This window comes from Onychomys torridus, chromosome 23 (assembly GCF_903995425.1).
Source record: "Onychomys torridus chromosome 23, mOncTor1.1, whole genome shotgun sequence".
Classification (NCBI taxonomy): domain Eukaryota; kingdom Metazoa; phylum Chordata; class Mammalia; order Rodentia; family Cricetidae; genus Onychomys; species Onychomys torridus.
In genome coordinates, this window is record NC_050465.1 from 21,331,101 (window position 1) to 21,347,227 (window position 16,127).

The window sequence follows — 16,127 nt, forward strand, 5'->3', positions numbered from 1 at the left end:
TTACGTTTTACAAGCACTTTATACATATAGTCTGAAGGTAATTTTATACAGTATTTTAAATAGTTCTGTGTGTGATGCTGCATGGTATGGAATTTTCTATTTAAGGAGTCATGCAGATATTCAAAAGTTTCAGACTTTGGGGCATTTTGGGTTTTCACTTCAGATATGCTCAATCTTATATGCCTTTAGTTTTCATCTTAATAAATATTTAAAATAGTATAAAGAGATAAGCCTCCTTCTTCAGCAACATCTGACTGACAGCATGCCTTTCTATGTGAGCCACACTTGTGCAGGGTCACAGAGAGAGTCTTGGGGTCATCTGAAGGTATTACCTGGGGCCACGGATTTATTACGGAGGGCCAGTACCGGCTGTGTAGACCGTGTGCACTTAGAATCCTGCTCTTTCAAGTTTTCTTGTCAAGTGGTGTCCCTTTTGCTAGTGAAATACTGAACACTTGTGGTCACTCCAATGTCACAAAGAACAAAATACAAACACATTGTGTCAAAAAACTCCTTCTAGAATGATTCTACTTCCACACAATTGCAAACAATCACATACATTTAGGGAACATTTGCACAAAACACAAATTTCCTGTAGAAAAATAAACACTTTTATCACCAAATCCCCAAGGTTTGAATTTAACAACCATGCTTTGCTCACTTACCTATTTTGACCATAACAACAAATGAACTCACCCCGATTATTCTATTAAACACTAGACATACTTGTTGTGAGACTGCAGACACTAGCCTTGGCATCAGGCCGCCCTCACCCGCCGGCATTCTGAAACCCACCATCCATGCCCCTCCCCGCTCATCTACATTGCTAACTTTTTAAAAAATAACTTATTTAACTTTACTTTATGTGCATTGGTGGAACTGGAATTAAAGTTGTGAGTTGCCATGTGGGTGCTGGGAATTGAACCCTGGGTCCTCTGCAAGAGGAGCCAGTGCTCTTAACTGCTGAGCCATCTCTCCAGCCCAATACACTGCTGACTTTTTGACCCAGCTCCAGATAAAGCAGCTTATGAATTAGTCCCAGGCTTAATATCACTACCACGACAAACAAAAGGAGAACGCCCTTTCACTGTGAGCCCTCACCACCCAGCAATCACTTACACAGTAGGACTACTACTCTTGGACCATGACTTCATTTCTGGTGAATTCCATTTTGTCCTGGCCATTTTTTCCCACCATTCCTTTCAAGCTCAGTATATGAGGTCCACACATGTAGAAATACTTGGCACAGACCCCACGTAGTTTTCCTGGGACTGGTATTTCACAGCTGAGACATGAGGGACCACAGATGCTGTGTGCTTCTGTGATTAAGGGATGAAGAGGAGGACCGAACGAGAAGAGCCCTTTGAGATCCGACACAGACACTCAACCCGCTGGCACAGGATTGGTGTCATTTATGTCTGAAACCCGACCAGGGTCCATGCTTGGCCACTTCTCACTCGGGTCTATTTTTAAGGTGCCTTGCACATTCCATAGGAAATGTCCTATACAATGCTTGCTCTTAAAGTAAGAGGATCTCTTGGCAGACTTAATGGGAAACACGGGGGCAAAGTCGGGGAACAGTCCAGAGCACAGTGGGAGCCCACTGCCAGTACATACCAGGGTGAATAGGCAACAGGAATGTCGATCCTTCTAAGTCTGCTTGCTCGTAAGTTTTTGGGGGCTGCTAATTTCTGTGCATTTGCATTAGTGAGCTAACAGGTGTGAATGAGTTCTGACTTCTATTTAAAGAACCCCGGCTCGGACACACCTTTCCTTTCCTGGGTTTGGTAAAGGGGGGCATCTGAACAGCAGGCCATTGATGTTACACCTCTTTAATATCTGCTAAGAGTGGACTTTCCTTTTCTTCCTTGCTGTTAGCAATGCTGCCACTAATGTTACTAGCAGCATCCATAGCTTAAATCTGGCCAAACCAGAAACAACCCCTCCCCCCAGACAAACAAACAAACAAACAAACAAAAATTTGATCTTCCAAAGTGGCAACTTGCCCTCTTTCCTCCAGCCTCAACAGCAGTACTCTGGAGGCCAAAACCACAGAAGGCGTCTCACAAAGGCGGCTGGAGAAGTCTATCCTTTTCAAAAACACGTTTAAACTCTGAAAGATGTTCTTTTAATGCCAGGGTTCTTGCCTGTCAGACACTCTCCCTCAACTCTCCCTCTCTGCTTCCCTCCAAGAACCAAGGATAGAGCGCCAAAGGAGTTTTAACACACAGGGACAAGTTGGCTCGAGGACAGACCCCCTGGTTATTTAAAGGGCAACACAAGAGGGGGCAGAGACAACTGCCAGGAGGGCACGCCCCAGCTGCATGCCAGGCCTCACTCTGGATCAACGTCTACACTGGGACTGGGGTGTGGCTCAAGGATAGAGCATTCACAAGGCCCTGGGTTCAAGCCCAGCATAGCAAAACAGAAGCGTCCATGTTTGTCGTCGCCCTCCCCCGCCCATGACTCTGGAGTCTGTGTGTCTTCAACACAAGAGCACTGCTGTGGTCAGGATGCCCTGCAAACTCCCAGGAGCTCCATGCTGCCTCCAGGACAGGCCTTACCAGCGGCGAATTTAAAGACATCTTCATTGGGAGGCTTTCCTTGCCTGTTCCTTGGCCTTGCCCATTGTACAGTCTGTTAATATTCCTCCCCTTGGGGCTGCCCTGCATCCTGACATAGAAGCATATTATTATTATTATTATTATTATTATTATTATTATTATTATTTTGGTTTTTTGAGACAGGGTTTTTTTTGTGTAGCTTTGCACCTTTCCTGGAACTCACTTTGTAGACCAGGCTGGCCTCGAACTCACAGAGATCCACCTGCCTCTGCCTCCCTAGTGCTGGGATTAAAGGCATGTGCCACCACCGCCCAGCTAGAAGCATCTTAAGGAAAAACTTCACTCCTCCTCCTCCTCCTTTTCCCTCTCTCTCTCTCTCCCACACACAGTCCCACAAGACATGCACCCCTCGACCCCTCTCTCCCCCTCTCTCTGCTCTCCCTCTTTCCTGTCTTCTCTTCGCCTATTATAATAAACCATTCCATGTGGATGCAATGTCTGGGTTGTTTAAGTCCGCCCGCCGCCCTGCCCGCCACTGCATCTGCCCAGCATGCAGGGTCCCCTCGTAATACATCATAACACAGTCCTTTAGCATAATGTAACACTGCAACCAGCGAGGCTGTGGGTGACACACTGTGCCGGGACAGGTAGCCTCCCTGACTGGAGCCCTAGAAGGGAGGACTCTCTGACAAAAGGATAAACTATAGCAGGATCAAGGGCTACTGAACAGTTAATTACATTTTTTAAAGCAGATGTGTTTACATACTTGATCCTTTTCCTATACCATGGGAAATACCTCTGTGAATAAAAACACCAGAATGAAGGATGTGTGGGTTCTCACCCCTTCTAGGGAAACAAGCTCCCTCACCGATCTTCCTCAGTTTCCTAAACTTATTTCCCCCTTTAAAATAGATACAATAGAAAGGAACCTGGATATATATTCAACAGAATGGCAGCGTTAGTGTAAGGTAGCTGGCCGTTGAATGACAGTGGCCAGAAATACAGCTGTGGAGAGTAGCTCCGGGCCGCCAGGCTCTGCCGTCACAGAACACTGGGGCAGGCTGAGAAAACCGTTCTGGACTAAATCCTGTGACCAACTGGCTGGACTGGGGTGAGGAGGAGGGCGTGGCGGTCACCTCTCTGCAAAGGCCTCGTTCTTGCTATTCACAGAGCAAGAGTCAAGTCCGGAGAGCAGATGTCTCCTCCCGGGCTCTCTGAGCTGTACTGGTGCCATTACCTCCCAGCTTGACTCACCCCCCTTTCCTGGAGACCGGCTGTCCCTCTGGACGTGACGTCAGTTTCTCTCTGCAAACCCGTGGCTGGTTTCTGAAGGCTGTGATGCCTGTGTGCAGGCAGTACTCTGCCATCCAGCACCAACAGGACCCAGGAGGCATTCAGCCGGTGAAGAGCTCTGAGGCTTACAGACCTTCCCTAGACAGGACATGCTAGAATAGCTGGCCTCCTGAGGTGGGGCTACAGTTCTCAAACAGACCACCACAGGACTACCACGTGCTGACAAACTACGCTTTTCACCCAAAGGACTGGGAGGTGACCTACCTGTTAGAACATTCTGCCCCTTGTTCTTCAGACCCCTTTATGCTGTCCACAGCACGTGGTATGTGGGGAAGCAATTCCCACTCACAGCTTAAAGAATCAATGCATATAACCACAGGACAGCAGAGCAGTACTTCGACCCACTTCATAGATGAGAAAACAAAGCCTTACTCAGGAGACCAAGCTTGTAATGGATACTTTGGCTAGAGCCCCAGGGCTCAAAATGTCCCTGAGGAACAGATGAGTGGTGCAGCACCCACTAAAGGTTGGGAAAAGTTATCTTCCTGGGCTGTCTGGTGATGAGTCATCCAAGTGCCATTTGAAAAGTGTGCATCTGCGTCTACCCAAGCAACTACCAACCTTCTCAGATGGGAACCCTGGTGCATTTGTGCCTACCCAAAAAACTACCAACCTTTTCAGATGGGGACCCTATGTGCATTTGTGCATACCCAAGCAACTACCAACCTTCTCAGATGGGGACCCTGTGTGCATTTGTGCCTACCCAAGCAAGTACCAACCTTCTCAGATGGGGACCCTGTGTGCTGTATGGGCTACCAAAGTGCTTCTTGTGAAAGTTCTGGAGTCCTGAGACGCTCACTCATGAAATCCATGGGGAAACAAGTACCTCCAATATGTGGCCATTCTGTTATACTTCAATTATAAAACCGAGGAATGTCTAACTTGCAGTTTAGAGTGGATACACCAAACTCTGTCTAAAAACTGTCCTGGGGAGACATTCAAGTGACAGATACTCATGCTTGGTGCTCTGCCTGGAGGGCCGGGAACTCTGCCACTCTCTGTACCTAGTGGCTTTCTCCATGGGATATAGTGGTTCTGCTTGCTTCTGGTAAGTTAATACCAATATATGCTCAGCTCTCTCATAAGAGGGGCTTTTCCTATCACAACCCTGTGAGTCCAGACTGAATTCCCTTAGGGCATATACCTAGGTAGCGCCTTCTCAGGTGACCTGGCATCTGAGGTTAACAAGGATCAATGGATATTTTTAACACTTTTTGATTTCTATGCTTTGGAGGTGATATACATATGCCCAGCCATAGGGAAAGATGTGTATGTATGTGTGTGTACATGTGAATATGCGTGTGTGTGTGTGTGTGTGTGTGTGTGTGTGTGTGTGTGTGTATGCAAGCAAAAGGGTAAAGATGTGATGCATTCTCTCACATGGTGTATGTGTGTGTGTGGGGGGTGTGTGACAGATGTTTGGTCTCTTTTGGCTGTGACCACCTCTGGTGGTGGCATCAGCAACTACTTCATGACACTGTAGCACTCAGCTCAGCTATGGGGCCCCTTTCCCAACCTACACAGCCAGATTTTTCCACCCAGTGAGCTTGCTTGCTATTAGCAATTACCATCTGAGCCTCTCCTTCAGCCCTGCCACACGGGTGCTGCTCTCAGGCCTCAGAGCTGAGCAGTAGTGGCTTCACATTGATGAAGACATCCAGAATCTTCAATGGCTCAGAAGTTCTGGTCCTTTTCTGGTGGGGAATCTATCACTCTAGACTTCCAACCTCATTCTGACACCCTCCCCAGCCCATTCTGTACTGGGAGTTACTGGTGACTCAGAAGCCCCTCCTGTATGGAAGTGTAATCTCTCTTCAGCAACCCAGGAACTGTGTGGGTAGCTTCACCGCTGCATACCAGGTTACCATGGCAAGGGAGAAGGCTGAGGAAGCTTCAGGGGAAAAAAAGACAGTCCCGATCCTGCCCAGAGGCTGGAAGAGTGTCTCCAGACACCGTGAGGGCGGCTGGCACAACACAAGCAATGAGGAACTGTGGAGGGAAACCCTAAGGAGCTTTCTCAGAACCAGGAAAGACCCAGCCTGATTTCCATCCCTGCTTTCTCTGCTATGGGACAGGAAGCCACCCACCGAATGTTTGCTGGTCAGCGTAGTATGTCTTATCACATCTCCAGGCACCCACAGGCATGTATTGGTGTGGGGGAGGGAGGAGAGAAGGGCAGGCTGCAGTTAGCCCTCACTCTGACAGGAAAGTTGCAAGTCACCCACGTACAATTACACACAATCCCTAGTTATTCAACGCAAAGATGTTGGGTCAGGAAGGTTCCACTGGATTCCACATCCCTCCTGTCACATGCCCCTCGGGGCCTTGCCACAGGTAGAAAACTTCACGATGAGCCACACAGTGAGAAGGGGGAGAGAGATAGAAGGCAAGCAGACTAGCAGTGAGCCCAGCAGCTCACTTACCTCTAGGTTGAAACAGCTCTGGCCTCTCAGCCCGTGGCTCCCGGGATCCCCGTCAGCACAGCGGTGCAGCTCCCGAGTGCCTCGGAGGCTCAGGCCCTCTCTCTCGTCCCCTCGATCCTGACTGAGTTGCCACTCCAGCTGGTCTCTCAGTTTGGACTGTTAAGTGCACAAAGGGGATTTATTTTGTTTTGAGTTTTTAAACGAGAAACAAAAGACAAAGGGGTAGGGTAGGTAAGGAGGGTGGGTAAAAACAAAAATGGGTAGACAATGGGGAAAAAAACCAAAACTACCAGACAGGGAAAAGCATGAATGAAAACAATCAGCTTAAACACTTAAGAGAAGGAAACCAGAAGGAGCGTGAGCAGGAAGATGCGCTAACATGGAAAGCGGTTACACGGAACACTGGGCATGGGACACATGCAATAGGGACACAGGCGTACTACCCATGAAGGACACAGGGGAGAGGCTCTGCCTTCCTTACTTGTTGAGCAGCCAAAGCCACAGTCCGGGGCGGCAGCTGGGCCATGCACCCGGGGCGAAGCCTGGGAAAGCGGGTCCTTGCACGGCTGCTCCCCGTGGCCCTCACACCCTGGGCAGCGAGGGAGGGCGGCAGGAGCGAGTGGCGGAGGGATCCTCCATCAAAACCAGCCTTCTCAGAGCCGGCTCCTCTCCCCCATCCCGGCTTATCTTCCAGAGGGGGTAGGTGGGCCTGGGGGATGCCTGAGACTTCTCAGAACTGCACTTGTCCCTCTGGCGATAAACCCAGGGGGAGCCGGGCGCTTCTTACTGAGTCTAAGTGTCCTGACTGTGACGGGAGTTGGTATTTTGTCTTAAACTCCTCACAGCTTCTTCGTCAGGGTGGCTGGTTGGTTGAGACACCAAGAAAGGAGCCATGGAAGGCTGCATCGGTCCCTAGCGCCTCCACTGGGCTTTAACCTTGTCACGGAAGGCCCTCTAAACCAGGAATTGTGGTGCAATTCAAAGAGGAGACGGGGGAAGGAAGGAGGAAATAAAAAGGAACTTATAAAACAAAATTACAAAAAGAAAAAAAAAAAAATGAAACCAACCGAGAGAGAGGATTTGTTTGACGCCGAGGCTTTAGTACAATGCAGGTCTGAAATTAAAACCAAGCAGCGGTGAGGAGCGCGAGCACCAGAGCAGCAGCAACACCAGCCAGAAGGAGGAAGACCGAGACGGAGCAGGGAGGCGAAGCCGGGGGGCCCCTTACCTGCAAGTCTGGGCCCAGCTCCTTCCCCAGGGTCCCGATGGGGGAGTCCCGGGACACAGAAGTCACGGTGGAGAGGAAGCTGGATGACTCTGTGAGGTGGGATAAGGGCGACAGACCGTCCACAATCCGCGTCATCTGCTCCAGGAAGGCTTGCAGCTCCTTCCTGAAAGCCTTCATCTTCACGTGGATGGTCTCCAACAAGTAGGGGGGCTCGTTCTGGCTACTACCCTCCTCATCTTCACCTCGGACGCCAGGCGAGGCCGATCTACTGGCCCGCAGGCCTGAATCGTGGATGAAACCGTCTGTGTCAGTGATGAGGCGCTCCACCGTCCGCTCCAGGCGCTGGGCCTCCTGCTTTATGGTCACCAGGCACTCGGGGTCTTCCCGGACTCTTAGGAGTTCTGCTGGGCCCGGCTCACTCGCCTCCGAAGGCTTTCCACTTCCAAAGCCTGAGGTCTTGTCGCACATGTCCTCTGAGTCGCTCTCCCCACCAACGGGGCCTTCTCGCTTCGGCTGGGGCAGGCGGCCCTCCGCCCCGTCGCTTTCTCTCTTGCCTGCGTCGCTCTCGGCGTCGTCGCTGTCTCGGGGGCTCGGGGCACGCAGCCCCAGGTGCGCAGCAAGATCGCACCGCTGGACGTTGGACAGCAGCAGCCGGTTCTCATACTGCAGCTTCAGGACCTTCCCATTCAGCTCGTCGATCTGCAGCCTGGCCGACTTCAGCTCCTCCTGCAGGGGAACACTGGCCCCGGGACCCTTAGATACGCTGTCCCCAAGCCACCCTGACAACTCCTGGTGAGGCTCAAACTTGAACTTGCTCAGCTCGTGGGTCAGCTGCCGATTGTGATCTTCAATCTCGGATATGGACCTCCTCAGCAACTCAGCTTCTTCCTCCACAAACTGGAGGTGCCGACGGAGCTCTGTGGAGGTCTCCAGTGAGTCCCCGAAGGGTGAGGTAGGAATGCTTGGCACGTGGTCCCTGCCGGCTCCCTCTCGCTCGTGCTGAACCCGCATGTCCTCCATCTCTGCCTTGAGGCCCCGGTTTTCCACCTCCAGTTCCACGATCTTCCGGCCCAAGATGTTGGCTTCCTCCTCCACCAACTTCAGCCGCAGCTTCAGCTCTGCCTCCCTGGTGCTGGGGGGCCCACCAGCCTCCCCTGTTGGGAGCGGGCTGTCCACATCACCATAGAGGGACTTGTACTTCTGCAGCTCCTGTTCTAACTCGTCCTTCTCCCGCCCTAGCTTGGCCATCTTTTTGCGCATCAGGGAGGCTTCCTCTTTGGCAAACTGAAGCTGGCACTTGAGATCCGCGCTGTCATCCTGCCAGGCAAGAATAGCCCCAGGGAGGGTTATCTGAAAATACCAAATGTGTGTTTTTTATGATCTCCTCACACCTCACCCCCGAGACACACACAGACACACACAGACACACACACACACACACACACACACACACACACACACACACACGCGCGCGCGCGCGCGCGCACACGCACGCACGCACGCACGCACGCACATCATTCTTCCTGTTGATACCATTGGCTTTTGGACAGAAAGGAACCATAACCAAGCCACAGTGGAAACCAGACGGGGCCCTGGGAAGACCCATAGCTTGTTGCTTTGTCAAGAAACTGAACAGTTAGTTTAGGGGGAAACCATGCACATAAAAACCATCACACAAGTTATATATGAAGAAGGAGAAAGTTAATTAAATAAAGTCCAACATGCATCAGGAACATGGTGGCCCCTGGTAACCATGAGGAGACAATATGGTTCATCGACAGCACCCAAACACCAAAATCCCTCATCAAATCTGGTGGTAGAGCTAACAGGACTTGATGACGACATCGACCCTGAGCTGACTATAAATGCCTCATGTGTCTGGTGTTCTGGAAGGTTCTACTATGACAGGGAGGTTGAACGAGTATAAGTTGGAGCCAGCTTTTCCACTTACTAGCTGAGGTACGTGAGATGGGGTCATTCATCCCTCCCTCTTGGTAACTCTCCTTCCTCAAGTCTCCCAGAATGATATGAGGACTGAACAAGGAGACAGACGGTGGGCATCAAGAAGCTGAAAGCTGAGGTACTACATAAGAACACACACTGACACTGAGGAACTTTTGGCTACCACAAGCGAAGGCATCAGGGCTCCTTGCCATGCAAGAACCACTTTGGTTCTTTGCCTTTGGTTCCAGGCCTCTGTTTTAACTGCTGTAACACGCAGGAAATTAAACACAGAGACCAAAAAAAGAAGCTAAGTGTTTACACACCTGGGAAGTGGTTCTCAGCAGAATACCAGAGAATTCAGAGGGTTCCCGAGGCAGGTACTCATGCCCCTTGCCTGATGAAGGTTAAAAAAAAGTCAACTGCCTTTTCAACTTGGGCCTCCAGGCCTTGAAGCAAGCTATACTATCTTGGTCTTATGAAACTGGTTTATTCTTTGTGTTCGATAAACAGAAACAGTTAATTACACCAAGCAGCCCTGTTTGATTGGCCCCATAAATTCTAAAAGCTTGACAGGGGTGAGGGTGATGTCTGCAAAGGCTCCCTCATCACACGGAGGAAGTACTGACACAAGGTAGGAGACTTGCTGCTGCCCGGGCTGTCAACCATGCAATGGAACAAGTCAGCCTCCCGTGTGTGACTGACTGCTGTGTCCCCACCATGCGGGAGGATCCATGACATCCTTGAGCTCAGAGAACCACAGCTACTCTCTGCCACATCCTGGCAGCACAAAGTCACCTGGGAGTGAGATGTAGAAACTGCTTCCTTGGGGACTCCAGCTTTGCTGCTGGCTCACTTTTCCCTGACCATGAACTCGTGCAAAAAGAACTGAGTAACCTGGAAGACTCAGAAGAAATCTACCAGCAAACTGCAGAAAGCATGATGTAAGAGGTATCCCTTGGAGCCTTTGTGTACCCTATGAGTGATACACCCCCATTGCTATCCTCTGAGACCTCTTCTCCAACATATACCCTTTGAGCACTATGCAGAGTGATCTATACATGTCTTCAAATTCTGAGGACTTCCACCCTAAGGACTTAGTTTTGACTAACTAGAAGTAAGGCTACCTGCCCTATTTCTTTTCTTGTTTTGTTTTTTGAGACAGGGTCTCTCTAAGTAGTCCTTGCTGTCTTAGAACTCTCTATGTAGACCAGACTGGCCTCGAACTCACAAAAATCCACCTGCCTCTGCCTCTTGAATGCTGGAGTTAAAGGCATGTGCCTCCATGCCCGGCTGCTCTACTCTTAACTACTAGGTAAAAATGCTTTAATAGATTGTGAGATTGGATAGGACTTTCTGAGACAGGACTCCATGTGTTTGTAAGGACATACAGCGTGCTTGATCCTGACACTGACGAAGCACACCTGCTCCGTCCCTCATCCATCCATCCATCCATCCATCCATCCATCCATCCATCCATCCTTCACTGTCTATTTACTCAGTAGTAGCAATTGGCATATATTTTTAAACAGCCCTGATTCCTCAGAACATTTGAAAACAGAACAATGAAAACCACTTTCCCAGCTTCCTGTTAGACAAAACTGTGTACAGAATCCACACACACCGACAGGTCTCTGCTGTTCACACGAAGAAATGGAGTTTAAAGAAAACTGTAATACTTATCAATGGAGACAAGTTGTAAATACTTTCTAACCCAATTTTTCTGGGAATTAAATACAGGAACTGTAAGAACTAAGTCAATCTTTAACTGGGTGACCAGAGTATGCCCATTGGCCAAAACTGCCTAAATGATCTCACCACTACCTCCACGGCAGACAAGTCCTTCAGCAGGGACCACTGATGAGAATTCCATTCAATCAGACACCCATCCTCTGCCTGCCTCCAGCCTGAGACTCAAGCGGGCCAGAGCAAGAGAGGTGCAGGACCATGTGTTGTAACCCATGTGAGACCTTGGCATTGGAGGGCCAAGGAAGATCCTGCCTGGCTCTGGCAGCAATTGTGAAACAGGAGCCTAGATCAGGGGCCCTGCAATCTCTCCTGGGGTTAAGGTGAGCTAAGTGACTGGGGAAGGGGAGTCCCTGAAGGTTCTGAGACTCCGAAGCTTCCCAATGTTTACCACCATCTGCTTACGCAAACAGAACATCCCAGGGCCCTCACACTAATCTCCTCCATCCTCCACTCCCACATCATCCCCAGCACCACAGTCCCCATCTCCTTAAACCTAGACCAAGGGATAGTCATGGTCGCAATTCCACAAATGGCTGTAAGAAATCCAGTCTGCGATCACCTGAAGATTCATCACTGTCCAGTCTTCTTTTCCTCGGAGAAAGAAACTATACAAACAGCGGGTACTCTGACACATGATGAAGCATGCTGTCATTTCTACCAACACCCATGCACACTACAAGGCCTGCCACCATAACTAAAGCAGAGGGGAGTGGGGGAGAGGAGGAGAGAGTCGGGGGTAGGAAAACTTGAAACTTGATAAATAAGGAAGTGAAGGAGTTGGTCTCCTTCACTGCAGCTGAAGCAGGACCCACACTACTCTGTGGGGTCCACGAGAGAGAGGGAGGGGTCCCTCTACCCAAGGGAAGCTGAGCTCAGCCTGTTCTGAGGAGGAGCCCACTCCTAATGAGGCAAGTTCAGCTCAAACAGCTGGCAGCTATATGTTATTAGCTTGTCACCAAACACTTCGAGTAAACTCTGCCAAGACTCCAGGGGAGGGATCTAGGTTGAATCCTAAACTGGGAGTATCAAGCTTGAGTTTTGTGAGCCCATGGATAACTCCAGACACAGTTTGAAAGCACAAGATCAAACCCATCTTTCCAAGGGAAACTACTTCAACCATGGGCAGAAAAGGCAAGCACAGCAGCATGGGGTCAGACACACGGGGACCAGCACCATCACCAGCAGCCAGAAAGGCTTGTCAAGCAACAGAAATATATCACTGCTGGTGTATATTCTTTGGCTTGCAAGTCTGCCATCTCGCCAGCACCCCAGCAGCCAACTGCTCATGTGCCTACCTTGCGCCTTGGTGCCAGCTTCCTTTGGGTTTTGGTAGCCAACCTGCAGTTCCCAGGGCGTTCCATTCCACCATTCTGCTGAATAGAAACTCCTTTCTCAATCACCCTGCAGACTGTGTGGAGCATCCCCAGGCAGCACAGGTTGCTTGTGCACAGACCCATGAAGCTACAGCTCCTGTGCCTGGCATGTTATAGCCAACCTCTTTATCAGTCAGTGATAGCACTTGGAGGAAAAAGCCTTTTTCTGGGCAAGAGACAGGGAACTAGAAACATATTCGAAACCCAGGATAGCAGAAACACCCAGCAGGGGGATGCCTTCGATTTTCCTGTGATCAATGGATTCTGAAATCTGATAGTGAGGGTGAAGAAGAAATCAGTCTCATGCTGAGTCCTCAAGAGAGAATGATTTTTCTGAAGGACACAGGAACCAGGCTGTGGCAGCTGGAATGTTCACCATAGACTCCAGCATTTGAACACTTGGTTCCTAATTGGCAACACTCAAGTTTGTTCTCTCTACTTCCTGCCTGCGGTTCAGGATGTGAGGTCTCAGCTCCAGCAGCCTGCTTCCCCACCTTGATGGGGATCCTTCTGGAACTGTAAGCCCAAACAAACTCTTCCTTCCAGAAGCGGCCTTGGTCATAGTGTTCTTATCACAACAGAAAAGTAACTAATAATGAGGGACTCATAGAGAGGGGGTTTCTAGGGACAGTGCATACAGGCCCTTGACACCCTCCTAGGAAGCCTGACTCACTGCATCTCTCTAATGACCATTTGCTATAGAGAGTCTGCCGAAACTAGATAGCAATAACATCTTTGCTCCCCTCAAACGCCTAACACTAAAAGAATTTTAAAAAGAGAAAAGGAATCCAGCAAGGCAACTTCAAAAAAGCTCGAGAGCCTGGAAGAGTATATACCCCGTATGTAAAAGAAGGCCGAACTTTCTCAGTTTTTTTCTGCCAGAATGTTTCACCTTCCAGCAAGCCAATGTAAGGCATTGTTCAGCTACATATTTAAAACACACACACTCACAAAACAATGGCATATAAATGACCCAACCACCCAACGGCTGCATTATCACACTATGTGAATGACTGTGAAGGCCACAACACTTTCTGGAGGTTAAGAGAACTGTCAGACTCCTAGAAGACACTTAAAGTTTCCCACAAAGCCAGTTTGTTCTCTTTCCTGAAAAGCCTGCAGGTTATCAGGGCAAGAGAGAGACAAAGGGATGGAGCTGGGGATGTGGGAAGGAAATGTTCACCCTGAGAAGGTTGGAGTGAACTCCAACATATTGGCAGGTGATGTTTCTTTTAGTGCCTAGAGGCAAGGAGGAAATTCCGAATTGGATGGCGTCCTTGTTAGGACTAGAGCTCTAGGATGAAAACCTCAGCTTACCTGGCTAAGACTTTTCTTCTCTTTGTACATTTCCCGGCTGCCTCTTCTCTTCAGGGAACTCTGAAAAAGATCCAAGCGTCAGTTTGTTACTGAGGGTCGCACATGACAGCTGGCCCTTGTCCCTCCTGGTGGAGCTACTTGGTTCTAGAGAAAACAACACCCTGCTCCGTGACATTTAAATGAGGTTGTGTGTGTTTCATGTAGAGTGCTAAGGTAGTTGATATTCTAACTACCGTTGCTGAGGAGCATTCCTCAGTTACTGTGTTTAATGCACAAAGAGGGTGTCTCAGATGAATTAACAGTAAAGAGAGGCAAGAAGACAGACACAGGAAGTTTCAGAAACAGATACAAAGCAGGTCTGGAGGTGGCTTCTTTCTGAATTACACTTTGTTCAGTTAAAATCAAAATTAATTCTTATATTCTGAAGGGTCAGATTAAAAAGTGGCAAGCTCTTATTTATGGAGAACACATAATCTAGGTTGCAATATAACTGACAATCCAACACCATCAAAGCAACATCTTAAGGGTCTCATAAAGCTCTTAAATTATTCTGAAAAAGTAGCCTTGGCCTATGTGCTACCTAGGTACAGTCACCGCTGAGTCTCTGGAAGGGAACTCTTTCTGGATCCTGCAGATACCAAACTCCCATGGATGCTCAAGTACCTTAATTAAAATGCTGTAGTGTTTGCATATAACCTGTGAACATCCTTGCCTATACTATGAGTCATCTCTAGATTATTTATAATGGCTAATATATGTAAATACTATACACAAGACTACACTAGAGAATTAAGGTGGTGATAAGAAAAATGTTCTATACACATGCATATTCTATACACATACAATTTTTTCCAAACATTTTCAATGCGTGGTTGACTGGGTGGATTAGGAGCCCCAGGAAACACATCCCATGAGGGCCAGTTAGTGACATCACAAGCGACCTCTGCCTGCTTTACTCAGCAAACCGCACGCCTGTATGCAACACAAGCATGAGTGTGACTAAGAAGAGCGCTGGGTGCCTGGGACAGATGAGCAGGGATGTGGGTCTGCTCTTGCTAGGAAAGGGGACAGAAGGCAGTGGAGGAAGTGCAGCATCCTGCAGGAATGGGAAAGGATTTGGAGCCTGGCGGCTTGAGAAGATCCCGTTGGTTCTAAGGAAAGCTGCATCGAGCAGTTGAGTGGGGAGGAACCCAGCTGGCCAGCATCGGCATCCCCGGCATCCCCGGCATCCCCGGCTCAGTTCAGAGGGTGAGGCGCCCCTCTGGGTTCTCCTGGCCTGTCTTGAGCTGAGCTTTGTCCCCTTGTTCCAGAGCCAGCATAAGAGACTCTTGTGCTTGTCACTCATGTCACTTTAGGAAGCTTGCTGTGGACCCTGGTGGGCGGTGGTGGCGCACGCCTTTAATCCCAGCACTGGGGAAGCAGAGGCAGGCGGATCTCTGAGTCCATGGCCAGCCTGGGCTACAGAGTGAGTTCTAGGACAGCCAGGACTACAGAGACGCCCTGTCCTGAAAACAAAAACAAAAACAAGAGGAGGAAGAGGGAGGAGAGGGTAGAGGAGGAGGGGAAAGAGGAGCACGCCCAATTCATTAACTCAGTTCCCGCCTGAAGTACCTCCCTCTCTAAATGCCAGGCCTTACAGCTATTGTGGAGATTTTAAATTAAAACATTCTAAGTCTGGCTCTCTCTTTGCCTTTAGGAGGCTGAGGAAGAAAACCAGTAACAGACAGGCAGAGACAGCGTGAAGGCTAGCCGAGGGGGCTGAGGCATGGTCTCTAAATGCCAGCTTGGTTTGGCTTGGTTTCCTTTGTAGCTTTTAGAAAAGGCAGGGTCAAACTACAACGTGAACCGGTGTCCTGAAGCAGGGACAGGGAAGCCTGTCTCAGTCTGGGACTCATTTTCCCACAGCTAGTAAGCTTCCCAAGGTTTTCATCTTTACCCTGCAGCTAAGGGGTCGGCGTGTTCCGATGCGAACACTGAGACCAAAGCTTCTGGCGATTCTGTCTTGGAGAATTCAAAAGAGCAGCATGGACGGCTCCCTCAGCTTTAACACAAGCGATATAAACACAGATCTACAACAGTGAAAAAGTGTATCTGTGAGCCAAGGTCTGCCATGGAGGGCAACCCAACCCCAGGATTTATCAGTCTTCCAGTAACAGATGCTGTGTGTGCCAAGAAAATG

General features: G+C 49.4%; 1 protein-coding gene across 1 annotated transcript in view; it reads right to left on the bottom strand.

The window, feature by feature from the left end:
• Mtcl1 (microtubule crosslinking factor 1) overlaps positions 1–16,127 on the bottom strand; it is a 119,388-nt gene that overhangs the window by 40,044 nt on the left and 63,217 nt on the right. Inside the window, 3 exon segments of the mRNA XM_036172916.1 lie at positions 6,341–6,496; positions 7,569–8,885; positions 13,949–14,008. Coding sequence (XP_036028809.1) covers positions 6,341–6,496; positions 7,569–8,885; positions 13,949–14,008 — 1,533 coding nt within the window.